Genomic DNA, 27,783 nt, shown 5'->3' with positions numbered 1-27,783 from the left:
CTCAGCAGTCTTGTTAGATTCTTACCAATTTTCCTGTAGGTGTACTGACCTTCCTAGGACAGTTGTAGCTCCGTGAGAAATGGCTCTTCTCTGTTCCATGCTGTCACTCTGGGTTTTACTGTATGCATTCGTTTTGGTCTTTCTCCGAGTTTTGCCTTTCCATGCCGGCGGGCTCACCTGGTGCAGTGTGGATTATGTGTGGCCGTAGAGGGCGCCTGTCTTGATACAGAATCAAGGGGGGCTTTCACCATTTCTCTGACAAATTTGAAATAGATATTTTGACCTTGCTCCTTCTGTTGTTGGTTTGCTAAGAATTTGTCATCGTGAATGGATGAATTTTATTAATAAGACACTCTTCTCACGCTTTGGGATGATCATACGATTTTTCTCCCTTGTCCTATAAACCTTTCCTTACATGCGTGCTGCTGCCTGTGCCCCAGCCAGTGACCGAGCGGCCCCAGCAGGGCCGGGGGCTCCTCCGGTCCCTGACCGAGACCCTGGCGAGCCTGGCCGTGGGCAGGGGCCCCGCTCGCTCCTGCATCCTCCCGAGCTGGGCTGTGCCACGGCCCACTCTGATGCGTTTCAGTCGCTTTATCAGCCGATGTAATTGATAAGTTTTAGTTTGAATCGTGTCTCATTCTGCGCTGCTGCTTCTTCTCGTGTGATCTTTCCTGTCTGGTGTTGCTGTTTTTGGATAGTTTTCTGTCGTTCACATTCCCACCTCTGCAAGTGTGGACGCTGTGTGCCCTGTTCCCGGCGTGGGGGGCATCACAGCATGCTCATATGTTTGATCAGCATGGCTGATGCCACACACGAGCTCTGAGCATGTGGCTCCCTGGGGCTCCCTCCGGCTCACACAGCGCTCGAGCCTCAGTGACGTCTTCTGTGTAACCAGGCACGGTCGCTGTTTGTGGTTATTTACCGTTCACTCTTCACCCCACTTCCCCCTTTAGGGCTCAGACTTGCCTTCTGTCCTCGCCTTCTGCATTTGGAATCTCCTTTCTCACCTACTGGCTGGAGACCGCCCCCCCCCCCCATTACGATACAAAAACGCCCTTTATGTCATTCCTGAGGGCGCCATCAGCTGCGTCCGGGGCTGCTGCAGGCGTTTGTGCTGTGATTTGTGTCCAGACCCCACTCCCCGCCTCGCGCCTGGCCCGCGGCAGGCACTGCTGTGAGCCGCGGGCCCTGCGGGGCAGTCCGTGCTGCTGTGGCCCCATGTGACGCCCGCACACACGGCGCAGCTGTAGGACCACAGCCATGATTCAACACCTTTATTTGTCACTTTACCAACCGGACACAATGTTAACAACAGGGAGCACACGAGGAGGTATGCAGACAGACAACGAGCTTTCACCACAGGTTTGCGAGCAGGCCTCGGACAGCAGCTCCAGTGGAACACCATGCCTGCCCCAGACGTCCCTGGAGCTCCTGGAGAGCAGCTCTGAGTCCCCCAGACGCCCCCGGAGCTCCTGGAGAGCAGCTCTGAGCCCGGGTTCCATGCTGCCGCCCACTGCTTGCCCCAGCACACTGACCAGGCAACGCTCTCATCACTCCCTCACAGTAAGAAAACAGTGCAAAAATAGACCGCATCTCTATGTACATTTATTTCCCTTTCCTGAAAAGACTTAGTACAAACCAGTAGCCTATGATCCCTTTCAAGTCTGAGTTATGTGCGTTTCCTTGTTGTTTGGCTTGGTGTGGGGACGAGAGCGTTAGCGGAAGCACCCCCGAGTGCGGGGCAGCCCCCTCCCTCCCCAGGCGAGGCCACACCACTGAGCTGCGGAGCCCCAGAGCGGTCAGTAGTCGGTCTGGAGGGAGGCTGCTCGGGGTCAGAGCTCTGAGGACGGCCTCGCCACTTCACAGTGTGGCCTAGTCGGCACCCTGTGCCCTGGGGACAGGTGACAGTGGGGTCCGCACCGGCGGCCTTCCCGGTGACCGTGGGTCTTGTGCCTGCGCCTCGCCTCCCTCCGCCCGCACGGCCACAGAGGCCCCCTGACCGCAGGCTGCTGGGCTTCCCGCAAAGCCTCCGTCCCCAGGCCTCGAGGGGCCGCCTCGGCCTGCCCTGAGCTGGCGGCCCCTGGAGTGTGGACGGCCCAAGCCCCCACCTGCCTCTTCCCGACCGGTTTCCACCTGCTTGAACCTTAAGACTGAGGATACTCAAGGTGTAAAAATACTCCAGTACAAATATAGACCTCTTCCTGTAATATTTTAAACATACGTGGTTTCAGCTTCAGTTTTGGCGACCTGACTGTTGCCCGGTTGCTTCTCCTACAGCGTTAAATAGAAATAAATACGGGGGCAGTGGTGCTCGCGTGCGCGCTGCGGGCCTGGCTGGGCGCCCTCCACAAGGAGTGCCCCGACCACATCCCCGTGCCCCAGCGGGCTTGTTGTGCAGTTCCCTTGGCTCACAGACATGTAATTTCTAGTTGACCACGGTTAGCAGAAGCGAGCGGGTGTTGCAGAGAACATGCAGCAAGACGCACACCTGCCTGTGTCTGCAGCATCTGTGCTGAGTGTGGGATCCGTGTCCGTGCTGAGTTACAGGGCCAGCAGGCCTGGGACCTCCGATCGCCCTGCCCTGAGCTGGAGGTGCGTTCCCAGAACTGCACTTAGGGAAGGGAACCTCAGCCGGGCCAGGGACACACGAGACCCGGCCGGATGCCTCTAGACGCCTCAGGAGCCCAAGAGCGCGGGGCTGGGCCGGGCCTGGGTGGCCACCGTGCACTGACCTTCCCTGGCCCAGGGGCGGGGCCCCCGCGACCGGGGGAACTGGTCTCCCGCAGCAGGGGTGCTGCCCTGCAGGCCAGCCCTGGGGGCTGTGGGACACGTTTCCCCACCTGACAGCCGCCTATGAGAGGAAAACAGCCCAGGGCGGGGGCCGGTGTCCTGCCCGCCTGCCCCCCAGCCTTCGGCTTCCTGGCAGTGGAGTGAGGGCCTGGCCGGGCAGCCTTGTTTCCCCAAGTTGGAGACTTCCCAGATGGCAGTGACCCTGTCCTCCAAGTGCTTCCGGACTCCTGTGTTCCATCTCTCACTTCCCAGGTGTTTCTACAGTGAGATGTCAGGGGCTTAGAATGAAGCTGCCCACGGAAGCCACTGCCGATCCAGCGTGTCCAGCGCTAGCCTGAGTCCCTCTCTGGTGGGCAGGGCCTCCAGGTCCAGCAGGGACCAGTGCGCGTGGCAGTGCTGGCCTTCTCGCAGCTACCTGTGCTGTGGGCCGGCCGTGCGTCCAGGGAGGGGTGCCCCAGGCAGCCCACTGCCCTGGACACAGGACGGACAGTGGCAGAGCGCTGGGCTCCAGGAGGCACTCTCCAGGGGCCGCCATGGACTTTCCCAAGACTGACACCAGGACCCTGGGGCCCAGTGGGTCACGTGCCAGGCTGCGGCTGTGTTCACACAAAAGGACATGTTGCCAAGGAGCCAGTGTGACAGGAGGCCCCGCCTCTGGCCTCTCGGAGACCCCAAACGCAGACGCTGGCCGCTCAGGCCCTCCTTGGGCTGGTCTCGCCCTGCGGTTTCTCCTTTCCTGGGCAGTGGTGGACGAGGGGGCCACTCGCAGAGGCTGCAGCGGCCAGCTGGACGGGGAGGGAGGGGGCAGCCAGCCCCCCGCAGCCTTGAGCCCAGGAGTCTTCTTGGCCCAGGACTTGAGGCACAGGGGTTGTGGGAGAGAGGCCCAGAGACAGGCTATTCTGGGTCTTCCCTGAGCCGTTCTGAGAGCAAACTCTAATAACCATTTCTTATTTCTTCTCAGAAAAGCGAAATGAAATGAATTGCCCTTAGTTTTAGAACCCTATAACTTCACACTTCAAGTCAGTTTAGTCGACGGAGCAGGCTCCTTCCTTTGCACAGCAGCCCTCAGCTCAGTGCCCACCCTTAGCACAGCCTTGGTCCATGGGCATGCATGTGTGTGCAGCGTGTGCGCACATGTGCGTGTGTGCAGCCTGTGTGTGCATAGCGTGTGTGTGCGTGCACAGCGTGTGGGTACGTGTGTGTGCGCGCGTGCGTGTGCCACCTCCCCTGCCTGCACGGTGCCTTCTGGGCCCCATGGGGCCCTGACTGGGCTCCTCCGCGTCACTGGGGCTGCAGGTCAGCGCCGTCGTCAGCACAGACCCGACGGGGCCTGTCCACCAGCTCCTTTGGACACCCCTTTGCTGCAAGCCAGTGGCCGGTGTGGTCTGGTTCTGGGAGACACTTTGGAAAAGGCCGTCTAATTCCTGGCAGGGACGAAGCATGTGTGTTAGGAAAGGTGAGTTCAGGGGCCAAAGCTGGGGTCCAGGGGGCACGAGGGCTGGGCAAGAGGGAGGCGGGGGGCTCCGCGGCCACCCAGCCCCAGGTCCGAGTTCTGCCGGTGAGCACAGGAATGTAACGAAGTGGAGGTGGTGAGGGCCCAGGGACGGGAGGCCCGCCGGCTACTTGCCCCCCTGCACCTTCTGGTCATAGGTGCCCGCGTGCTTGTAGCCCGGCACGTAGCCCGACTCATCCACGAGGTCCACGCGGCCCGCCCGGCCCTTGCCCCTGCCTGACGGGTCAAAGCGCTCCTTGTGGGAGCCCGTGAACTTGCTGGTGTCCGTGAGCCGTGACACAGTGGGCGAGGAGATGGCTTTCTGCAAGACAGCAGGGACGTGGGGGAGGTCAGCCTGGGCCCCAGACCACAGACGGGCCACCCGCGTGGGGACCCACACCTGTCCCGCCTGCCTGCCCGGGGCACTCACCGTCACCCCCGAGATGATGGGGGCCTTGCCCTCGATGAGCTTGTGCACCTCCCTGACAGCCTCCTCCGCGCTCTTGTCTTTGAATCTCTTCTTGGCGAGCTCCTCCAGCGCCTCCTTGAACTGCTCAAACGTGATGGTCCTGCAGGACTTGCCCCTGCAGGGAGTGGAGTCTCAGGGGGCGCCCAGGGACCCCCACCCTGCCCCAGGCCCCGTGACATCGGGGACCCCCACCTCCCCTGCAGAGCCCAGAGTGAGCCTGCCCCTCCCCCACCTCAGTCTGCAGCATTTGCACCCAGCAGTTGGTTGCCATTGGCAACGGCAGCAAATATAAATTGTCTTGGAGAGAAGCTTAAAGAAAGCACATCATTTATGAAAGACTGGACATCAAAACACAGCTTCATCTAGTTCTAAAGCAGGCGAGCGTGCGGCCTCCGTGGGAGACAGACCCGCACAGAGAGAGGGTGGGAAGCACGTCGCCCCCTACGGTGTGGAGGGCATCTCAGTCCCGCCTGGGGCCCCCAGCCTGCATGGAGGCACCGTCCCCCAAGGACAGGATTGGGGTCCGCCTCCCCACGTCCGGGCCTGACCAGGGGCCTGGGAGCAGCTCTCCATGAAGACACAGCCCCTGGCGGCCGGACCTGGCGGGTCATCCTCCCAACTTCAAGATGCCTGAACTGGCTCTCCATCTCTGAGAATCTTAACTGGTAAACAGTTCTGCTCCCTGGAGCAGATCTCCCCCAGCTAATCCGTTCAGTGAGGGCTTCAGTGTTTTACAGCAAGAGAAGGTGGGGGACGCGCCTGGGATGAGAGGCCGCCTGCAGGAGCCCAGGACTCCAGCGGCAGCATGGCTGCGGTGCCCGGGGTCCTGGCTGGAGGGCACCCTGGGTGGAAGGCGCCACGCCCACGTCGCCACTGGCCACAGCAGCCGCAGGACGGCGTCAGAGATGGGGAGCACAGGATTTCAACAAGGTCACAAAGGCAGTGAGTGGTCACATACTGTCTTTTCAGCAAACAGAGCCACAGCGACCGGTGGGCCGTGTGCAGAGGAGCAGACCTGGGCTGGCCCCACACCACCCACAGTAGTAACTGGACCACAGTCCTGAGCTTGTCACAGTGCCTGAACTGGCTGCCTTGTGAGAGACCATCCAGGTGCAAATCTTTGTGACCCTGTCTTAGGCAGAGATCTTCTTAGAAACAGCCCCCAAAAAACAATCCAGGAAAAAAAAAAATGAATTGGACTTGACCAAAACTTTTAAAACCATGCTCTTCAAAAAGATACTGTTCAGAGAAGCAAAAGACAAGCCACAGACTGGAGAAAGTTCACTAAAGTATTCATGTCTGAATACGCAAATAACAAGAAGAAGAAAACACAAGGTAAAAAGTTGGGCAAAATATTTGAACCGGGCACTTTGTCCAAGGTCTACCAGTTGCAAACCAGCCCAAGAAGGACGTTCCATGCTGCTGGGCGTGAGGGGAGTGAGAGGGCATCCCAGCGTGGCCTGGTGTGGCACCCACCCGCTGGCACAGCTGCCGTGAAGGCCGGATGAGCGCACAGCGGGGCGCGGCGGCCCTGGGAGGCCGGCGGCCCACACAGCCCCGTGACCCCTCCTGGCCCACTTGCTCACCCTCCTGTTCACGGACCTGTTCAGTCACCAGAACTCAAGCAGCTCGGCGACGATGGACAGACACCTCAGGACATCCCCGGCACACACGGGGACTCACATTTGACACGTGAGCCTGAGGACATGGGACACGCTGACCAACTATGCCGAGGTCAGGGCGACAGTGGAAGGAGGCCTCGTGAGACTGGACGTCCAGGTCGTGGGTTGCGCCCACCCCTGGAAGCCCCGCCGCCCTGCATGGCCACTCTGAGGCCATGCGCCCGGCCCTGCCATGGGCAGGGAACCTGCTGTCCCAGCTGGGGGATGACCCTCCACGGCCACGGGGTCCCGCTTGTTTGTCCCGGGCCGTCAAAGGCGAGCCTGTCTCTATTCACAGGCTCCAGGCCCAACTGGCAGCCCAGTGTCCAGCCGGGGGGCACACAGCCCTCCCCGCACCACGGCGCCAGGCGCCACCAGCGTGAGTCACTTGGCCGGGGTGGAGGGACGACCGCCTGGGCCTCCGTCAGAGGCCACATTCAGATCGTGTGGACGCGGGGCCCAGGGCTGACCTGCCTGCCGCACCAGGCGGGGCAGGCGTCCCCACCGTGACTGCCCCACAGAGTTCGGGGCCTGGTCGGGACCAGCAGGGAGCTTCCCCAGGGGCCCGTGGCCCGCCACTGAGAGCAGTCCCCGGGGAGCTCTCCAGTGACAATGCCAGCTCTTCTCTGGAGACGCCTGGTTACTTGACACAGCTGCGCAGACACAGGGCGCCTGTTCTGCAGAGCACAGAGATGAGAGGGTCCCCATAGCAGACCCCTCTTCTCCCGCCTGGCACCTGGGTCAGAGGCTGTTGTCCTGTGGGGACGCTGGCCCAGCGGTAACGGGGTCACCGGGTGCACACATGGCCCCCGCGCTGAGCTCCCTGGGCGCTGCACTCCTGGGCCTGCAGGCCCAGGGCAGGTCACCCAGGGACGCCTGGTGGCCAGGGATCCTGGCGGGGGGCCAGCCAGCCCTCCGAGGACAGAGGTCTGTGCCTCCAGGGCCAGCATCATGAAGGGCCCTGGACTTTGGCCAACACGTCCCAGGACACAAGGGCGCCCCCAACCCGCCCTGGACTATAACCTGCCCCATGCGGGGCTGGAAGAAGCCAACTCCGGACGCCCCTGACCTGCAGGAGCCGGACACGGCGACCCATCCAGAGAGCAGGAGGTGGGACCTGACCCCCAGCAGGCCCAGGCTGGGGGGGGGGGCCTGGGGGACTGGACCGCAGCAGACATGCAGGCTGCCACAAAAGTGGCGCCAGACACTGGCCCCTGCTCTTTGCCCGGCTCCCCTCTGCGGGCCGCCTTCTGGCCTCACCCCGGCCTGGGCCTGGGCCCCGAGGGCGACACTGCTCACACACAGCTCTGGGATGCCGGCCGGCCCCCCACCCCGGGCCCAGGCTCTGCAGATGCACCAGGAGGGCCGCAGCAAGCCAGGCCAGGCTCTGCTGGATGCCTGCACGGCCTCGGGGGGCCGGGAGAGGGACCCCCGGACCCTGTGAGACCGCAACACCAAAGCTGGAAGCAGGACCTAGGGGCGGCGTCCCTACCAGCCTGGACGCAGGGGCAGCCTGACACCTCGTCCCAGGAGCTCAGCCCACCCCACCTGCTCCCTCAGGCCCCGTGGATGCGCCAAGCTCCAGGCTTCGGACAGTCCCCGCCCCGCCCCGGCCCGCGCCGTCCCAACCAGCCCAGACAAGGCTCCGGAATCACGGGGAACGTGACCATTGTCCAGAAAGCTGTGAGTGGGGGCCAGGAGGGGAAGCCCCCCATCCCTGCCTGCCCCACCTGGGCACACACACAGGGACCCTGCGGCCCATGGACCCCCGATGTGCTCGTGGGAATGGTGTCCTGCGCTCACTCCTCTGGCCCTGGGGCAGCGGAGCAGGGATGGGGGTGGGGAGCCCCGTCTCAGAAACAATAGTTTTCGATCAAGGCCTAGGGAAGAGCGGCAAGAAGTTTGTTTAAAACTTAACACATAGTAACATCAAAACAAACAAGCGCTGCCACGGCGACAGGCCCAAACAGAGGCTGCAGATACCGGCGCGGCAGGGCCACCGAGCCATGGCAACCACCCCAAACAGAAACAGCCGTCGCCATCAGCCCCCGAGGCTCCGAGTCCGCAGCCGAGGCTCCCACGAGCCGGGCCGCCTCTGCCGGGGCCACCACCTGGGGACCCTCAACCAGCATGCACACGTCCACGCCGCACCACGCTCCGCAGACCTGGGCACCAGGGGGCCCCGGCCTGTCCTGCAGGACCCTACCCGGAGCACCGCCCGCCTCTCCCCAGGACAAGAGCGTGAGGGTGGGTCCCTCACTCCATACCCAGGAGGTCTGGGGGGGTCCGCCCCCGGAACAGGTCACAGGGACCCCACGGGGAGTCTAGGTTCAGGAGGGCAGCGGGAAGGAGCCACAGGCTGCTCTTAACTGTGTCTTGATCATGACCCTCGCTGGGCCCGTGCCCCCAGACGGCCAGCACCCCGCAAGCTGAGGCAGCGATCCTGGGGTCCGGGCAGCCGGGGGGCTGGGGTGGCCTGCATGTTTGAGCAGCTGGCATCCTGCCCTCTGGAGTGGGGCTGGGGCCAGAAGGGGCCACCCTTCCTGGGGCAGGAGGGCCTGTGTCCCCCCACTGCCCACGCGTCCTGCACACGGAGTCTCCGGGCCTGTCCAAATTGCTTGTCCTCCAGGTGAGCCCTGATCAGGGAGTGGAGCCCTGAGCTCTACGTGTGCGTACATGTGCACACGTGTGTGATGCAGCGGGTGCTTTTCTCGGGTGTGGTCCCGGGTGTGGCGGCCAAGAGAGGGGGAGGGGCGCGCTGACGCCTTGAGGTGCTCACGCGTGTGGACACACGTGGACACGCATGCAGAGGCCACTGTTCATTACCCCTGCCCTTCCTCACACGGGAACGCCCCCCAGAGCTGAGGAGCCGCACCACGGACGCCTACCTCCGGCTGCCACCCGCGCCAGGCCCCGCAGGCAGGACTCACCCTTGCGAGACCCTCGGGGCCCCACCCAAGCCCCTGGCCCCGCCTGAGGGACCCAGCCCCAGCCCCGCCAGCTCCCGCAGGCAGGACTCACCTACGCGAGACCCTCGGGCCCCCGCAGCCGGCTGTGACTGCCCCCACCCGAGCCCCTGGCCCCGCCCGAGGGACCCAGCCCCCCACCCCCGACAGCCCCAGGCGGGGCCGGCACGCACTTGATCTTGCTGAAGACAATGTCCACGTCAGTGACGGTCACGCTCCGGCCGTCGATCACCTGGCAGTCCCGGCACAGCTTGGACCAGTTCTTGCCGTGCATCTCCCGGCCCGACGCCCGGGCGTCCCCGTGCACCGCGAACTTCCGGAAGGCCTCCTCCAGGGCGCTCAGCTCCGCGCCCGCCGCGGCCGCCCCCTCGCCGGCCCCTTCCGCCTCGAGCGACAGCCTTTTGGCTGCCTTGTCCTTGGCGGGCTCCCCCGGGGACTTGGGGGGCGTCTTGTTGGCGGGCTTGGGCCTGCTGTCAGCCATGCTGCTGGGAGGAAGAGAGGAGAGGTCACCTGCTTTGTGGGTGGCTGTGTGAGATCCCCTGGCACCCACGGACAGCAGCCCTGCCCAGAAGCGACTTCGCAACCATGGGGGACACAGTGTCCTGCGTCTGCTGCAGACACAGCCCAGCCCCTCCGGCCCTGGCACCCTGTCCACCTGTCCCCAAGGTCCCAGCCCCAGCCACGGGGGGAGCATGCAGCCAGCAGCCCAGGGGGTGCAGGACCACTCCAGAACCCCCTCACCTTCCCCTCCAGCTACTGCTCTGGGGGCTCCCCGAGCAACACCCCTCTGGGCACCGGTGGGGTGACATGGTCCTTGTGGCGAGGATCCAGAGCAGTCACACAACTGCCCCCACCTCAGGGCCTGGCCTGCTGACCAGGGTACCCCTCACCCGGGTGGCCAAGCTGAGTGCTGGGGGCAGAGGGGGCCCCAGGTGAGGGCAGGCGTCTGGGGGACCCCAAGGGCTGAGCACAGCTGCGCCCAGGCCCAGGGTGGAGGCCCCATGTTGGGGGGACGGCTGACGGGGTCCGGAGCCCAGCGAATCCCCAAGGCTGGGCCTGGGTCCCTGTGAGGCTGAGACACCTCCACCTCCAGCAGCTTGGGGGGCCCGGAGCTGAGCATTGACACCCCCAGAGGCATGGCCAGTGGCTAGAGTAGGACCCGAGAGCCCAGCCCCGGGAGGAGCAGCGGCCTCTGGAGAACCAGCAGGTCAGCGAGTGGAGAGAAGGCAGGATGCGGCCCAAGCACAGAGGCCAGCTGGGCACCCAGAGCCGTGGACAGCTAGCTTGCTCATGGCTGAACCCACAGAAAACCCTCAGGTCTGAGTCAGAGCACAGAAAGCAGCGCCCGGCCAGGCAGGAGTCCCCGCCAGGCCCGGCTGAACTCAGGACCTACGAGTTCCCCGAAGAGAAAGGTCAGCACAGCTCGAGACACGCCGGAGGCCCCGTCACTGGTGCGGGAGGCCCCGGGCCCAGGGCTCGGGGCCGGGTGGACACGGCTGTGGATGCGGCCGTGAGCCCCAGAGCCAAGCTCTCCATCCAGAGCTCCACATTCACCGTGAGCACACAGTATCTTAATAACCTGAAAATTACTTTAACAAAAAGAACAGGAGTCAGGACTTCCCTGGAGGTCCAGTGGTTAAGGATCTGCCTGCCAGTGCAGGGGACCCAAGTTCGGTTCCTAGTCCGGGAAGGTCCCACCCACCGCAGAGCAGCTAAGCCCGAGCAGCACAGGTTCTGAGCCAGGGTGCCTGGAGCCTGGAAGCCATAAGGAAAGAAGACGAGCTACCACAATGAGGGGTCAGCACACAGCCATAAAGACCCAGCACAGCCAAAAATAAACAAAAAAAAAACCGGAGTCAGACCCTGTGTGCGGGTGGGAAGCTCTCCAAGGGGACTCCTTAGTGACCCCAAGGTGTTCTGGGAAGAAGCCGGGCTGGGTGGGAGAGCAGAAATCACACAGCCCGTGTCGCATCCGACGGATGCAGAGCAGGTGAGTGCCTACAGGCAGGATGCCCGGCAGGCTCTGTCCCTGTTTGCAAGGGAGGCTTCTCAGCAGCTGGTCCTGGTGTGGACCAGGGCTGGGGGTGGGAGGACAGGTGGGCGGGCAGGGGACCTGGAGGCAGCCGCCTGAGGTGGCCCGGCCGGCCCTGCTGCGGCCCGCAGACCCCGGAGGCCTCGGGAGAGGGAAATGAGGAGGAGCTGTATGTCCAGAACGACTCTGCCTGGCAATGCCCTTAAGACGGGCGCCTGAAGCAGCACCTATAGAAAAGGTCTCACAAGACAGATGCTTATACACCACAGCCACCGCCTCTGCGTGACTTCAGCACAGTGTCCCAGCCAGGAGGGCCGGGGATCCATGATAGTGATGTGCCTGCAACAGGGCCAAGTGTCTGTGAGCGGGACCAGGTGTGTCTGTGAGCGGGACCAGGTGTGTCTGTGAGCGGGACCAGGTGTGCCTGTGAGCGGGACCAGGTGTGCCTGTGAGCTGGACCAGGTGTGTCTGTGAGCGGGACCAGGTGTGCCTGTGAGCTGGACCAGGTGTGCCTGTGAGCGGGACCAGGTGTGCCTGTGAGCTGGACCAGGTGTGTCTGTGAGCGGGACCAGGTGTGCCTGTGAGCTGGACCAGGTGTGCCTGTGAGCGGGACCAGGTGTGCCTGTGAGCTGGACCAGGTGTGTCTGTGAGCGGGACCAGGTGTGCCGGGTGGACCAGGTATGCCTGTGAGCTGGACCAGGTGCGCCTGTGAGCAGGACCAGGTGTGTCTGTGAGCGGGACCAGGTGTGTCTGTGAGCGGGACCAGGTGTGCCTGTGAGCTGGACCAGGTGTGTCTGTGAGCGGGACCAGGTGTGCCTGTGAGCTGGACCAGGTGTGTCTGTGAGCGGGACCAGGTGTGCCAGGTGGACCAGGTATGCCTGTGAGCTGGACCAGGTGCGCCTGTGAGCAGGACCAGGTGTGTCTGTGAGCGGGACCAGGTGTGTCTGTGAGCGGGACCAGGTGTGCCTGTGAGGTGGACCAGGTGCGTCTGTGAGCGGGACCAGGTGCGTCTGTGAGCTGGACCAGGTGTGCCTGTGAGCTGGACCAGGTGTGTCTGTGAGCGGGACCAGGTGTGTCTGTGAGGGGGACCAGGTATGTCTGTGAGCGGGACCAGGTGTGCCTGTGAGCGGAACCAGGTGTGTCTGTGAGCTTGACCAGGTGTTGTTTCAAAGGCAGCGTCAACTCGGCCTCTCCTGGTTCTCCTTGCTGGAGCAGAAGGCAGATCTGAGCTGAGAGTGAAGATGGAATGTGGATTCCTTCTTTTGCAGGTATGAACACACCTCCGCTCCTTGGCTCCCTCAGCTTTCAGCCCCTCATCCTGAAGGGGTCTACACCCCAGCCTGCAGGCACTTCCTGATAGGATGGAGCATCCTGCCCTGGGAAGCCAGCTGCCTTCAGCCCAGGCCCCTCCCACCCCTTGGTGTGCTCTGGGCCCGAAGTCTCGGTGCACCCCAGATGCACTGCCTCCCGTGGGTGCCAGGTATGCCCAGATGACCCAGCCTCCCTGGGCGGGGGACAAGCGTCGCTGGAGAGGGGTCTAGGCTGGTGTGCAGAGGGGCAGGATGCACATGTCTGGAGCTCGGACCTGCACAGGGGACCCTCCGCCCCCCACCCCTCAAGCTCCCAGCACCTCCCCGGGGGCTGTGTGAGGTCCTCCTCTGCAAAACCCAGGGCCGACCAGCCCCAAGTAGGCGAGGGGCCTTCAGGCTTCAGGACACCCCAACTACAAGCTTTGTGATTCTCCCACCTCATACCCAGCGAGCCGGGCTGGCAACGCGGAGGAGCTGGGGCCGTGGCCCAGGAACCATGGTGCCTGGACCCCTCTCAGGCTCTGCCAGGTCACCAGGCTGGGCTGTCGGGCCGGCATCGCAGCCCCTACTTGAAGAGCTGGGGGCCCCCGCCCCGCTGAGTGACCACACTGGGGGCCGCGTCCCAAGAAGACGCTCAGGAGTGGGAGCTGGGCCGGGAGGGAACCCAAGCCCTGGAGGCTCCTGTCGGTTCCTCAGGGTAGCTGGCAGCCGGCCGCCCCCACGAGCCGGGTCACGGGCAGCACCCTCCTGCCGGGCCGGGAGCCCGAGTCCCTGGGCCACGGCCAGGCCAGCCAGCGTGACCCCCAGGCCCAGGGTCCTGCTGACTAGCATCTGTGTAAGAACTGCATGGGCCCTGGAAACTGCAGGTCCCTGAGCCTCTGACAAGTGGGCTGAGCTTGGACCTCGACAGAGTGCCAGACGCCGGCCAGGCTGACCGTCTGCTAAGGGCACCTGATCTCGGCCCCATGGAGGCCGAGCCACAGAAGGCCCCACGCCAGACACCGCTGGACACACAGAGGGAACCCAGAGGCCCTGTGCAGCGGGCGGATGGAGCGGAGGCAGTGCAGAGTGAGCGGGCACCTCCCGGGGCACCTCAGCCCCCTGGCCGGCTCAGCCCCTGGGGGCCTGGTCTCAGGGCAGACATGGTGGAGCGGGGAGGCTGGGGGTGTGACGCCCGCTGTCCTCACGGGAGCCCCAAGCACACTCGCTCTGCAGCCACGCAGAGGAGGCTGGGCGCCGGGTCAGCTGGGCCAGGGAGGACCCCCGCCCGCTCCCCGGACCCCCGCCAGGTGTGGGCGCCGGACCCCTGCAGAAGAGCTTGCGGGCGGGGGGAGGAGGTAGACAGTATATTCAAAAGACCAAGCCGAGGGAGTGGACACCACTACTCTGCGGCCCCCCACCCACCAGAGCTCGACTCCCAGGGTCGGGTCCAGCCTCCAGCAAGGGCACAGTCCCCGAGCAAACAGCCCCGGGAGCAGCAGAGCTGAGCCTGCAGACCCGCTGGCTGCCCAGGGCCTGAAGCCTTGGCCCTTTATCTCAGAGTTCATTTGAGCCCATTCGCAGCCGCTTGGCAGTTGTTCACATTCGAATCATGATACGGCCACCACCCCACAGCTGCCCAGCACTCGACGTGAATGACCACCCATCCCAGTCAGCGGAGCCTCCCCAGGCGGGCACCCACCCTGCGGAGCTGATGGTGCCTGGAGTCTCAGCATGGACGCAGCCCCCTGCCCCAGCCTGCCTCTCACAGGCTCTGCAGAGACCCCGGCAGGGAGGGTTGCGTGACTGCACTGTCAGACAAGGAAGACACTCGGGGCCCGCGTCACGCACTTCAGGCCAGGGGCCCAGAAAGGCCCCTGGAAGTGGGGACCTCCCGCATGGGGCGAGGTGTCCCTTGGAGCAGCCGGGTCACAGCCACACTGGTCCGGGTCCCGGAGTCAGAGGTGATGTCTCCAGGATGAGAAGAAAGGGGTAGGTGGGCAGTCTTTCCGAGGGAGGCGTCCACCGAGGACCAGGGCCACTCTCCTGCAGCAAGCCTGCTGTGGGAGCCACCCCACCCCCTGAACCTGGGGGCTGCTGCCGCTGGGCTGAGGGGAGGAGGAAGAGGCCAGGACACCAGCCCTGCCCTCAGCAGACCCATGTGGACAGAGGTCACTGGGTCCCTGCAAGGCTGGGGGTTTCCCTCCTGGGGACTCCTTGGCCTCCCAGGACCCACACCCGGGCCCCAGTGTCCAGGCCCCAGAGCCGGCCTCTGCCATCAGCCTGCTTCTTACAAAGCCCAAGAACACAGCACCTGCAGCCCACCTGGTGCCAGGATGAGTCAGGTGTCCTTGTTTGGAAGAAGGGTCCCTGCAGACGCCATCAAGCCAAGGATCTCTAGATGGGCCCACTCTGGACCGGGGTGGCCCTAAGTCCAGCGACAGGCGTCCTTGCAAAGGACAGAAGGGAAGAGACACAGACGCAGAGGAGAGGCCGTGTGCAGACGGAGGCAGAGACAGGAGCCTCGTGGCCCCGAGCCCAGGGGCCCCTGGCACCCCGGGAGATGGAAGCAGCAGGAGGGACCCTCCTGGGGCCTCCCGAGGGAGCCCAGTCCTGCGCCAGCTTCGTCTCGGACGGGGCTCTGGCCCAGAGCGGAAGGAGGACACGTTTCCGCTGTTGCAGCCAAGCCTACGGGCATTTGTTACAGCAGCCCTGGATCCTCGCACACTGGGGAGACCAGGGGGCTGGGGAGGGGGTCCCTGCCCCAGAGAAAAGTGCTTGCAGAGGCCCAAGTGGTGAAGCGCCAGGCGGGCACACAGACCCGGCGGCCAGAGCTGGCAGCGGGCCCGTCCTGGGCTCTGGCCCCCTGCTGCTGTGCACGGTGGGAGAGGCAGAGGCCTCGGCAGGAAGCCTGTCGTTCCAGAAACGTGGCTGCAGTGGGCGGCCTGGCCTCTCTCCGACGGCGGCGCCCGGCAGTCACCACGGCCCCGCACAGCTGGTCCCAGAGCCAGGCCTCTCCTGCCCGGGACCACCAGGATCCCTCGACACCATGGCACCAAGGGTGGGCCCGGCGGGGCCACAGACAGTGGGAGGCCACGCACAGGCCAGGGGCAAGCCCAGGGCTGGGGGGTGGGCCACTGCCCACACCTGACTGGCTGGCAGGTGGGGGACAGTGTGGCCCACGGGCCTCAAAGCCCCACAGAGGGGAGAGGTGGCACTGGAGTGGAGGCCGGGCCACCATCCCCGGGGAGCAGGAAGCCCCCGGCTCACCCCGGGGGAGGGAGGCCCCATAGCGGCCAGCCCCGTGCTCAGGGCTGGGGGCAAGGCAAGGCGAGGTCTGCCAGACAGAGGGATGCCCGGGAGTGGACGGGCAGCCAGCAAGGGCCGCCAAGTGGGCTCCTCTCAACTCACAACGTGGACTTGGGAGCCCTGGATCGCTGGTGCTCCAAACACCGCTGGACACACCCACTCCAGAGGAAGAGACTCCCACTGGAGACAGAGACATTTCTGTGACATCTTTAGATCACCGTATCCACACACGGTAAAGAAACAGCCGAGCTTAACAGGGGAAGTGCCAAGAGCCTGCAGAGACAAGCGGAGACAGAAACGAGAGGCTCCACTCTCCATACTGGACTCAACTGGACACTAACTCAAAGTAACAGCATGTGCTGTGTGCAGAAGAAATGGGTGGTGCATGCCATGTGCAAAGAGGAAGGGCGGGATGAGGAATTCCAGAAGAGAACAGCGGCTGTGAGAATGCAGGAAGCGGCTTTGAAAAGAGAACACATAGAGTCTAGCCCTGAAAAGGTTAACAACTAAAATTCAGAACTCAGTGGATCAGTTTTACAGCAGGGAAGATTAAAGAACTCCTGGATCAGAAATCCCCCAAAGAAAACACCTAGATGTGGTGTAAACGCGTGTGTACACACATGTACACAAACATGCGTGTGTGCACAGTGTACAGGGACGGCCGCGTGCAGACGTGCATGTTTGTGTACGCGTGTGTATACAGACCGCGCGTGTGTGTGTGTGGTGCCCATGGGCTTCCCTGCTGGCCCAGATGATACAGAATCCACCTGCAGTGAGGGAGACCCAGGTTTGATCCCAAGTGGGGAAGATCCTCCAGAGAAGGGAATGGCAGCCCACTCCGGTACTTTTGCCTGGAGAATTTCATGGACAGAGGAGCCTGGCGGGCTACAGCCCATGGGGTTGCAGAGAGTGACTGACACATGGTGTACACACAAATGAAAATCATTTGATGGAATTTAGCATTTATTCATCATAAAAATTCTTAGCAAATCAGAAAAGGAAACACATTTCTCAACTTCGTAATGGATGGTGTGTTACTTGCTCAGTCATGTGCTACTCCTTACAGCCCCATGGACTGTAGTCCACCAGGCCCCTCTGTCCATGGGATTCTCCAGGCCAGAATACTGGAGTGGGTCGCCATTCCCTTCCCCAGGGGATCTTCCCGACCCAGGGATTGAACCCCGGTCTCCCGCACTGCAGGTGGGTTCTTTATCATCTGAGCCACCAGGGAAGCCCTTGATAATGGGCACCTACAAAAAACTACAAAAATATGTGAATACTGAAAATGTTTCTTTTCAAGCTGGAGTAAGGGGAGGATGCCTGCCTGCTGTCGCCACTTCTGTTCGCCTCTGTTCAGTGTGGTGAGACAAGGACAGAGCGGCATAAACACGGGAGGCAGAAGTGGACCTGCCACCGCTGCAGTCTCCATGACTGTGCACGCACAGCGTCGGAGGGGTCCTGGGAGACTTTTCAGAATCAGTGTAAGTTCATCAAGATTCCTGCCTACATGGTGAACATACAAAAATCTATTTTATTTCCATGAAGCAGCAAAACCAGACAATAACAGTGTTTAGAAATACATCATTTAAAATAATGTGAGGAAATCAATTTCCTAGGGATCAATTTAACAAAAGTTGTGTAGGACCGTCGACACGTCACCGAGAGAATAGTTGCATCATGAACACGGACTAAGTCTGACCACAAAGACGCCCGTTATCCCCAGATCCACCCACAGCTTTCACTTAATCCAGTCAGAACTTCCTACACTTTTTTTTTGGTCTGGGTTGTGAGACAAGCTGAATGCAAAGCAAACGAAACGGCCAAAGATCGTGAATTAACTAGCCATCTCGGAGGAAGAACAGGTGGAAGATTTGCTCAGCAGTTTTGAGACTTGATGGGAAGTTCTGGAAATGAAGTGGTGTGTGGTCCTGGTCTAGAACAGAGAATAAACCACGGGGCAGAAGAAAGCTACCCACCCACCCGCAAGGTGGAGACGGTGTGGACGGCAAGGTGGTCCTGCAGGAAAAGAGGGAAGAAAACGTTCTCCAAGAAAGGAGACAGGCTTACTGACTAGACACACGGCGAGAAACGAGAATTCACTCAGGTGCCGACGGCAGCAGGAGGCGAGGCCATTAAGCCCCAGGTGGGTGATGCTTAAGAACATCCAATGTCCTTGCGTGGGAAAAACTGTACGTGGTACACAAAACCACTGTCCCAAAGCAGAAGATTCTGAAACAGGCCCAGATTAAAATGTGGAGCTTCTGTTCCTCCAAAAGTATCATTTAAGGAGTGAAAAGGTGGCTGTGGGGTGGACAAGGTGTCTCCTGAGTGCAACCTACGCTGCTGGTCTCCAGAATCTAGAGAGAGCCCTGTGGATCAACCAGAAACCCCAGAGGAATCTGCAAGGTGCGGGGGGGATTGGGCGCCAGGCCTGTCACCGTGGCCTGAAGCACAGGCTCTGACACACGCCCTGCAGGTGGCCATGGCCTACCCGGCGCTGCTGGTGATGGGGCGGCGACTGGGAGGCGGCGCCCGGGGCCCTGCAGATGCTCGCCTGTCCCCCAAGGAGCAGAGCAGGGAGTGCTCCTGGCGGCCACACTCACAGGAACCAGAAATCAGAAGCAACTCAGGGCCCGAGGGGCACAGCGGAGCAGCAGACGGCGGTGGCGTGTTCACAGAACAGACACGCTCTGACGGTGCAAGAGCACGTGCTCTGAGCTGAGGTTAGACTAGACGAGGGGCAGGGGGCGGAGGAGGCAGAGCCCGGCCCCTGCAGGAGACAGGAGGGCACCCCGGGAGGCGTGGGCCCAGGGCTGCTGGGCGGAGTGAGCCCTGGACCTGCTCCCGGAGGCTGCTCAGGCTCAGAGCTGTGGCCGCGGCGGCCAGAGACAGAGGGCGTGTGAGACGTCCGGCTTCGTGACGTTCCCGCCGGGGCGGCCCTCCCAGGGTTCACCTGCGACCGGGCATCTGGCCCCTAACACACGGGTGCAACAGGGTGAGACCCTGGGGAACTCGGCCCAGGCCAGGGGACTGTGCTGGGCACGCACACATGGGACAGGAGGGGCACACTCAGGGACGCCGTGCAGCGGGGGAAGGGCCCTGGGTGTTCTTAACTCCTAGGCTTGGACAAAGGACAGTCCTTCCTTTCCACAAATCTAGCAAGAAAAGGGAAAGCGGTGTGAACGAGAGAACGAGCTCCCCGCCCCCACGTCACAGGAGACACAAGCGTTCCGTGCCAAAGCTGGAGCCCTTTGGAGGCTCAAAAGCCCCATCACCCTCACGCCCTGTGGGAGTCAGTTTATGTGTTCTCAGCCAAGAAGGTCCTTCTTTGGACACTTACACATTACATTGCGGTTGAGCTTCACTGCATGTCGCCGCATGTTCTGGTACACTCAAAGGGCAACTCTGCAACCTGCAAGGAGTCTTGCTTCCCTGCCGGGGCGACAGCACACTCCTGACCCTGCCATGGTCCTCTCCCAGCCCCTCCCTTCCCCCCCACACCTCTCCTGGAGGCTGCAGATCACAGAACCTGCACCCCCTGGCGACGCACCCCCCCCAGTGACCCAACCCCCTGGCGACGCAATCCCCCACCCTGCCAGCGACGCAGCCCCCTGGTGACCCCCCCCCCAGTGACCCAACCCCTGGCGACGCACCCCCCCCCAGTGACCCAACCCCCTGGCGACGCACCCCCTACTCCAGTGACCCACCCCCTGGCGATGCAACACCCCCCCCCCAGAGACGCATCCCCCGGTGACCCCCCCCCAGTGACCCACCCCCTGGTGATGCACCCCCTTGGTGACGCACCCCAGGAGCAGCCACGTGAATGCCGCAGAGGACGTGCCCCCCACAGAGGCACTGCTGAGCTGGTACACCGAGGTCCCGCGAGGATGCTGGGGTTTGGGGGTGCCAGCTCTGGGGATCCATGGACTGTGACCCCACAGCCACCTCCACAGCCAGAGAGGAAGCTGCTCTCCCAGGAAGGGCTGGATGGTGAGCGAGTGCACCGGGGCCCCGCGGGCCCCACCAGGGCTCCACTCCTTCCTGCCCTGGGAACACCTGTCGATGGAGCGGCCGGGACTGGATGCCGGTCGCTCCTCCTGCCTGCGCCCGCGGCCTGCCTGGTCTTTGGCTTGTGAGCTCGCGTGGGCTCCTCACAGTGCCCCGCACCCTAGGTCTGCAGTGGCTCCAGGGTGGTGCCAGGCGGGGCCCGAGGAGGACCTGATGCCCGGTGCCACGTGGCCCCCACATCCCCGGATGGCATCTCTTGTAAGTGCTCCTCCAGCCTCACCAGCAACATCACCAGCTATAAATAGCCCTGGCGCTAAGTCAGCAAGCCTCTCCCCGAGGAAGCATTTAATTCTCAGCCTCTTCTGCAGGGAATGGTTCCTCTACCCACTGGGGAAGGGAGCCACGCGGAAGCGGCCCCGAGGGCACTTTGGCTGCTCACGGTTTTCTCTTAAACCTCAATCAGTGATGAGCCATTTTAATTTTCTTTATGAAATTCTCCTGTGATTTGCACATTTCCCACAGTGAGCATCTATAACCTTGTATGTAGTTAAAACAGTTTATTTATTGCGACTTCAAAGGATTCGCAAAGATGAGGCAAACGATGCCCAGGCGATAGGAACACGGCCCCAGATGGCTTCCTCTGGTCTCTCACGGCATCATTCCAGAACGAAGGAGAATTTTTTAATGTAGTACTTAAATGATGACACCTTCCTGAGAGATCCTTCTGAAAGCCATGAAGGCCACGGGCCCTTTCCCCAAGAAAACACGCACCCTCGTGTGTGTCACATTTGGCAGATACTCCCAGGAAATTCACCAACACAGGCTTGCCCCCTTGCTATCCCTGAGCCCTGGGATTCCAACCGCGAGGTTGGAACAAGGGCCGTACCAGAGCCGGGATCCAGAGTCCAGGGGAAGGCCCCCTCAAGGCGCCCCTCCCGCGGCCCGCCCCACCCCATTTCCTGCCTGCTCCAAGCTCGCCCTCCCCACCCCATCGCTCCATCCCCGGATGTGGTCCCAGGGCATTTGGAGTTCAGGTCAGGGTTCACTGACCACCTCCCAGGCTCTGGGGAGGCCCTGCCAGCACCCCTCCCTGAGAGACCGGCCCTGGGGAGCCCTAGAATGTGTGCTGGGTGCCTGGGAAGCCAGGTCTTTGATCATTCGTAAATGTCAGATGAATTAGCCAGTAAATCCACACACGCGTGACCGCACAGCCAGCTTATCCTAAAAGGCGTCTCGTCTTCAGAGAACACAAGACGCCCATCAACACGGCAGGCACAGGGGTCCCTTCTTCCCACCCCGTTTCCAGACTTCATTTACATAACTGAAACCGCAGATAAAGGGTTTCTCCGGATCCTCCTTCAAGGGCGGGGCTCTGGTCCCCAGGGGCGTGTGGAACGCACGCACTGGCCGCCAACCTCTTTATCTAGATTGACGGTTATGCGCCCACATGCGATAAGAAAACATAACACCCCTCTGGCGGATTCTGGGTCGCAGAGTGTCGGTCTGACACACTCACCTGCTCCGATAGAGCACAGCAATGCCCGACACAGAGGGGCGGTGTTCTCGCCAGAAGATCACGCTCATTCTGGGCCGCGGACGCAAACGGCCCTTTCTGTGGCCCTGAAATCCGTGCAGCATGACAGCGGCTCCATTTCAAAGCCTCCAAGCCCTAAATTCCTGCCGTCTCGTTGGCAGCCGCCACCCTGGGCCTGGGCATGTGAACGGTTTATGCAGATGGACCCGGAGGGGGAAGGGGCTGCAAGGGGCGTGCTCAGTCCTCTGCGCACCGACGGGCAGAAAGGCCGGGGCGCCCCAGCGAGGGCCGATTACAAACCCGTCCTCTGCGTCGCCGGCCGCTCCAGCCCGTGCCCCCCGCGCCCCGCCGCCCGTCCCCAGACCCGCGTCCGGACGCAGCCGCGGGGGCCCGAGCGCCGGCAGCTGGGGGGCGCGGGGCCTCGGGGAAGGGACGCGGCCGGCGCGCGGAGCGGGGGGCGCGCCCCGACCTGCGGGTGCAGGTGGCTAGAGAAGCAGGCGCCCCGCGCCCCGGGACAGCGCCCCACGGCCACTTACCTCGGAGATGCGGCGACCGCAGCGGCAGCGCCTCCGCGACTCGGCCGCGAGCGACCCGGTGCCCGGCCTGCGCTCGCGCCGCCGCTCCCCGCCGCCGGCCCCGCCCCCGGCCCGGGCCCGCCCCCGGCCCCCCGCTTCCGCGCCCGGCCCGGCCCACGCCCTGCGCGCCGCGCGCTCTCATTGGGAAACGCGGCCCCGGCCCGCCCCGCGCGCTCCGGCCGCCCTGCCCGGCCCTCCCCCCGGCCGCCCGACGCACCGAGGCCGGCCTCGCTCGGCCTCTGCCTTACAAGGCGGGTCGGCGCGGGCCCCGGGGCCACACGGCTCCGCGGGCGGGGGCGGCCCCTCCGGCCCCTCCGGCCCCCGGGCGCTGGGAGACGGAGGGGCGCGCGGACCGGCCTCCCTGGGGGGCCAGTCGGGTGCGAGCCTCTCCGCGGAGACGCTGTGGGTCCGCGTTGGGGGCCGGGGTTGCGGGGTTGGGACCCCACGGAGCGAGTGCAGGGGGGCGGGGAGTGGGGGCGCCTTGCGAGAGCTGGGGGACGGCGGGAGCGTGCGGTGAGCGCCTCGGTGGGGTCGGGGCCGGGCACTGGGCGCCGTGCGCAGTTGGGCCGCTTTGGTGGGGGGGTGGGGGTGGGGGCGGGGTGTAACCCCATTCCAGCTGGAGGCGATCGGTCGGTCTTCCTGCAGACGGCCTGGACCCCAGGCTTCCCATGTGAAATCGCAGACCTCAGACCCTCTTCCACTGTCTCCGTCCTTCTCAGGGCACCTGCTGCCCTCTCACCTCCAGGAGTGAGCTCGCAGGCACCCCCGCTGCCCTGGAAAGCAGTGCTCAGCAGAGGTTCTCGGGCTGGGGTGACGGAGGTGCCAGTGTTGAGTGCTATGGCATGGGGTGCAGGGATCTTCCTGTGGATCCTCCAGGACCCCCTCCAGTGGAGGAAGCTGCCCCAGGCTGCCGGGATGCCCAGCTTCCCGGGGAAGAGTGGCCTTCAGGTCGTTTCCAGTTTCACTGCCTTGTGACTGGCCAAGGAGCCACCCCAGGCCCTTCCTCCCCTCCTGGCTGCAAAGCCACCCCCTCCCCCACGGTTACACACACTTCACACACACCCCACACCCCCCACCCCCACCCCCAGGACCTGTCCTCTGTCCTGGCTGCAAAGCCCCCGCACCCCAACTTGACTTGAGTCTCATCTGAATCAGAATTGTGGCAGCAGCTTCTGACTTCACCTGGGATTCCAGCCAGGCCAGGGGGCCATGGAGGCAGCAGAGGAAGCTAGGCTGCTGAGCCGGAGGAGGAGTGACCGACAGGCAGCCCCACAGGTGAGAGGACGCGGTTCCCCCTGGGGAGCGTGGCAGGCAGGTGAGTCCTGCCCTCCCCACCCCGGCCCTGGGCCTTTCCCTCAAGCCCTCTGGTTTCTGCTTCTGCTCAAAACTGGCCGAAGATAGGCTTCTAGTTCTAATTCCTCTGCAAAGGTTCACACTGCAGAGCCCGGTGAGTCCAGAATCTTAGACCGGTAAGAGCAGGAAGAGCAGGGAGTCACCCGAGGCCCGCTCCTGGCCAATCTTGGTCCTGACTTTCCAGGTGGATGCTGGGCTGCACCCTACTGGGCCCCCACAGCCCTGACTGCCGTCCACATTGTTCATGAAGACCACTTTTCAGTATTATGTCCCCATTATCGTATTAGCCAAAAGGCAGGTGTTCAATCCATTTTTCAAAACCAGTGCAAATGCCGTGACGTGACCCCTGGTGATTTTGCCAACGTAGAACTGCTCTGGGAGGCGCGTGGCAGGCTTCAGGGGTAGAAACGCTTGAGGGACAGAGTCCTTGGGACGCAGAGACGGGGCCTGGGGGCCAAGGTGGGCTCCCACAACACGTGCTCCCCTCCAACGACAGAATGGCTGAAGCCGCAGCCCTCAACCCCGCCCCACACCCAGGCGCAGACTGCCAAAAGCAGAGGGGAGCCCTGGTGCCATTCTGAAGGCTGCCTCTAGTTGTCTGCGAGCGAAATTTTGAGTTCACAGTGTGCTGTTTCATAGCATGGGGTCCGTTCTGGGCACACTCAGAAAATCCCCTGAAATAGTGACGTTGGCTGTTTTGCTGCGAGCATTTCCTTCTCTAGGGGAGGCAGGTTATGTCCTGGTTTGGGATCAGGGGACCCTTCTTCCATCTGTGGTTGCCGGACTCATCTTTTGTGGGGGATGACCACCCCCTGGCCCTTGGTCCTCTGACAAGACCTGGATGATCCCCGTCTACCCTGCAGTTATTACAACCCAGCCTGAGTGGGCAGGAGCAGATCTGCACCGTGGCCGTGTGGAGGCCCACGGATGGGACCATCTGCCCTTGCGGAACACTGCTGGTTTTCAGGGCCACGGGGCAGAGGACCACGTGCTGGTGTCTTAAACAGCAGAAGTCCGCACAGTCCAGAGTCGGGGTGCTCCCTGCAATGGCTCTGGGGCCCTTCCTACCTCCTCCGGCTTCTCGGCAGCCAGGCATCCCTGGGCCCCAGGCTGCATCGCCCGACCCAGGCCTCCGTCTTCACATGGCCTCCTCCCCTGTGTCTGTTTCCGCCCTGCGTGGATTTAGGGCCCATGCGGGTCGTCTGGGGTGCCCTCCTGTCGAGCCCCTAAGTGTGCCTGCAGAGACCACCGTCTGTGCTGTCCCCCTGGGATGGGCGCTAAGTCTCCGCGGCCCAGCGGCCCCAGCCCAGCGTCCTGGGCAGGTTCTGCATCCCGTGTCTCGACTGCGCCAGCTTGGCTCTGGACCCTGGGCCCCCTCCCCAAGGACCACCTCGATGGGAGGCGGCTGTGGGCAGGAAGGCGTTGGGCTTTTGGGCAGTACCGAACTCCACATGCTGGGCGTGAACATGGTCCTTATTTTAAATCCCGAAGGATACCTTCTTGGTTGAAATGCGTCCTTGTCCACACGCTTGGAGGCCCTGGGTGGCTGCATCTTGGACCACGCAGTCTTCCCCAGGTGGGAAGCCGCTCCTGGGCCGCGGGCTGTGTCCAGGCCCCACTCGAGTGGCAGTGGGGGCCCGTCCATCTCGCCGGGGGCGGGGGCAGAGCTCTGGGCCTCCTGGTGGTGCTGCTCAGCTCAGGCAGAGTTGCCCTTCATCACAGACGAGGCCTGAGGAGTTCTGTGCAGCCCAGGGAGTGGGGAGCCCTCAGCACAGAGCCCCGGATGGACACTGCATGGGGGCGGGGCCGCTCTGTGAGCTCGCTGCAGGTCAGCACCCGGCGGGGCCCCCTACCCTGTGGGAGGTGTGTGGGGAGGGTGGACAGCCAGCTCCTTGGAGGAACATGCTCAGGACGGCCCAGTGTGGCGGCTGGGGATGCCCAGACCCGCTCTGTGCCCGTGGGGGCCCTGTCCCCCTGCACATACAGGCCTCCTGGGGTGGACGTCTAGCCAGGGCCCGTCAGGGGCCAGACACTTGCTCCAGATCGTGAAGAATCTCACAATGGCGGCAGAGCACTGGACCAGCCCCAGCGCCTCCCGGGGTCCTAGGTGTGAATGGACCTGATTGCCATCCCGACTTTAAGGCAGTGCCCCCGGGACTCAGAGGCTGAGTTGCTGACCCAGGACACACAGTGGGTTCGGGGCAGGGCTGGCGCCCACCACCAGCACGCGCTTGACGCTCACCTTGGAGACCCGTACTTTGGCTGAGGTTCACCCTTGCAGTCACAAACCTGGGCATCAGATCAGATCAGTCGCTCAGTCGTGTCTGACTCTTTGCGACCCCATGAATCACAGCACACCAGGCCTCCCTGTCCATCACCAACTCCCGGAGTTCACTCAGACTCATGTCCATCGAGTCAGTGATGCCATCCAGCCATCTCATCCTCTGTCGTCCCCTTCTCCTCCTGCCCCCAATCCCTCCCAGCATCAGAGTCTTTTCCAGTGAGTCAACTCTTCACATGATGTGGCCAAAGTACTGGAGTTTCAGCTTTAGCATCATTCCTTCCAAAGAAATCCCAGGGCTGATCTCCTTCAGAATGGACTGGTTGGATCTTCTTGCAGTCCAAGGGACTCTCAAGAGTCTTCTCCAACACCACAGTTCAAAAGCATCAATTCTTCGGTGCTCAGCCTTCTTCACAGTCCAACTCTCACATCCATACATGACCACAGGAAAAACCATAGCCTTGACTAGATGGACCTTTGTTGGCAAAGTAATGTCTCTGCTTTTGAATATGCTATCTAGGTTGGTAATAACTTTCCTTGCAAAGAGTAAGCAACTTTTAATTTCATGGCTGCAGTCACCATCTGGGCATACAGTCTTATTAAGAAAGCCGTATAAATTTCTCATGGTTTAAGATGATTCCATAATTTTTATTGTAATAAGATTTTAAGGACCTGGGACCTGTTATTTACTCTGCTTCTAAGAAAATCTAGCCTGGCTTCAGCTGAGCAAGGAGGCCAGGGGCTTCCCCTTGGGTCTGGGGACCCGCCACCCACCCGTCCCTCCTCACCTCTGCTTGTGCCAGACCTGCAGTGCTGACCCTCGTGTCTTCGCCCTGTGCTGGCCTTGTCGGGTCCATGCTTCCATACTGACTGCGCCAGACCTGCAGTGCTGACCCTCCAGTGTCTTCGCCCTGTGCTGGCCTTGTCGGGTCCATGCTTCCATACTGACTGCGCCAGACCTGCAGTGCTGACCCTCCAGTGTCTTCGCCCTGTGCTGGCGTCATCGGGTCCATGCTTCCATACTGACTGCGCCAGACCTGCAGTGCTGACCCTCGTGTCTTCGCCCTGTGCTGGCGTCATCGGGTCCATGCTTCCATACTGACTGCTATTTCTGTCAGCCTGTGATGTCCCCCTCCTGGTGTTACCTTCCTGCCCTCCTCCTCGAGATCTCTAGGCGGAGGTGTCTGTTTACGCAGCTTGGCACACGCTACGCCTCCCATGTCTGTGCTTCCACATCCTTTGTCAGTTCAGGGGACCCTGTCACCCTAATACTCGCCTCCCTGCATGCTCGTCTTCCTGGCCTCCAGCTGGACACACGACATGCCCTTCGGCCCTCCATCTCTGCTGACCTTTCCTCTGTCCATCTCATCCTATCTGCTGGGTAATTTCTTCACTTTATCTTCCAGTTTAATAAGTCTTTCTTCAACTCTGTTTATTGTTTCATTTACTTTAACAACTGTATTTATTTCTAAAAATTATTTTACATGTCCTTCTGATCATGCAGAAAATCCACTTATTGCTTATTTTTTGTGATTGTCATGTATTTACATATTTTATGCACCCAACTGAATACTCTGCATTTCTGATTCCAAATCTCAAGTTCCCAGAGCCTGAATCCACCTTTGTTGTTTGTTGACTTCTACTCATGATGGTGTTTTCTTTTGATCTTTGATTGTGAGCTCGTTTTCATTGATCTTAAACTTTGAAATCTAGAGCGCTGAGAAATCTAGAATCTCAGCTTTGGCCACTTGATTTCAGTTTCTGCCTCAGTCCCTGACTTTGTCTTGGAATCTTGCACCCAGGCTGCTTTTGATTCAAGGCCTAGTTTTAAAGAAGCCCACCCTTCTGTGTGCCCACCACTTATCTCCAAGCTCACTTTCTTTCTCTAGTTTCAGCCAGAGAGGCCTGGAGGGTCACACCTCAATTCAGGGTCTCCCCCCAGAGACGGGCTTGGGAGCCTGTTCTGGAGGCCCAGACCAGGCCTGGTTCCTGCCCGGCTGCAGAGCCCAGCGCCAGCATGGGGG

General features: G+C 62.2%; 1 protein-coding gene and 1 long non-coding RNA gene across 5 annotated transcripts; one reads left to right on the top strand and one right to left on the bottom strand.

Annotated features, from left to right (window-relative positions):
- Nucleotides 1-1,259: 1,259 nt before the first annotated feature.
- On the bottom strand, nucleotides 1,260-22,188 carry TPPP (tubulin polymerization promoting protein). Of its 4 annotated transcripts, none has more exons than XM_027520078.1 (4): nucleotides 22,087-22,188; nucleotides 9,552-9,860; nucleotides 4,713-4,866; nucleotides 1,260-4,604 (listed from the first exon to the last, which is right to left on the bottom strand). In XM_027520078.1, the coding sequence occupies exons 2-4, from the start codon at nucleotides 9,857-9,859 to the stop codon at nucleotides 4,410-4,412; spliced, it is 657 nt and encodes a 218-aa protein (XP_027375879.1). In that variant the 5' UTR covers nucleotide 9,860; nucleotides 22,087-22,188; the 3' UTR covers nucleotides 1,260-4,409. The 4 variants fall into 4 exon arrangements, with proteins under 4 accessions (XP_027375879.1, XP_027375880.1, XP_027375881.1 ...); XM_027520079.1 differs by having other exon boundaries at nucleotides 9,552-9,863; nucleotides 22,087-22,176; XM_027520080.1 differs by lacking the exon at nucleotides 22,087-22,188 and adding an exon at nucleotides 19,813-20,164.
- A 151-nt stretch (nucleotides 22,189-22,339) lies between these two features.
- Nucleotides 22,340-25,846, top strand: LOC113878977. The gene is made up of 4 exons (XR_003507173.1): nucleotides 22,340-22,638; nucleotides 23,281-23,400; nucleotides 24,970-25,054; nucleotides 25,201-25,846. It is a non-coding gene; the product is annotated as an uncharacterized LOC113878977 (long non-coding RNA).
- The last annotated feature ends 1,937 nt before the right edge of the window (nucleotides 25,847-27,783 follow it).

The sequence above is a fragment of the Bos indicus x Bos taurus genome, chromosome 20 (assembly GCF_003369695.1).
Source record: "Bos indicus x Bos taurus breed Angus x Brahman F1 hybrid chromosome 20, Bos_hybrid_MaternalHap_v2.0, whole genome shotgun sequence".
Classification (NCBI taxonomy): domain Eukaryota; kingdom Metazoa; phylum Chordata; class Mammalia; order Artiodactyla; family Bovidae; genus Bos; species Bos indicus x Bos taurus.
Note: the sequence above shows the minus strand (reverse complement) of the source record. Positions and strands in the feature narration are given on the sequence as shown.

What these genes read in the sequence shown, in the direction of transcription:
- TPPP (XM_027520078.1), bottom strand. Translation starts at nt 9,859, where the DNA reads ATGGCTGACAGCAGGCCCAAGCCCGCCAACAAGACGCCCCCCAAGTCC. An exon ending in ATTGTCTTCAGCAAGATCAA is followed by an intron (nt 4,867 to 9,551) that starts GTGCGTGCCGGC and finishes CACTCCCTGCAG; the next exon opens with GGGCAAGTCCTGCAGGACCA. An exon ending in CCATCATCTCGGGGGTGACG is followed by an intron (nt 4,605 to 4,712) that starts GTGAGTGCCCCG and finishes GCTGTCTTGCAG; the next exon opens with AAAGCCATCTCCTCGCCCAC.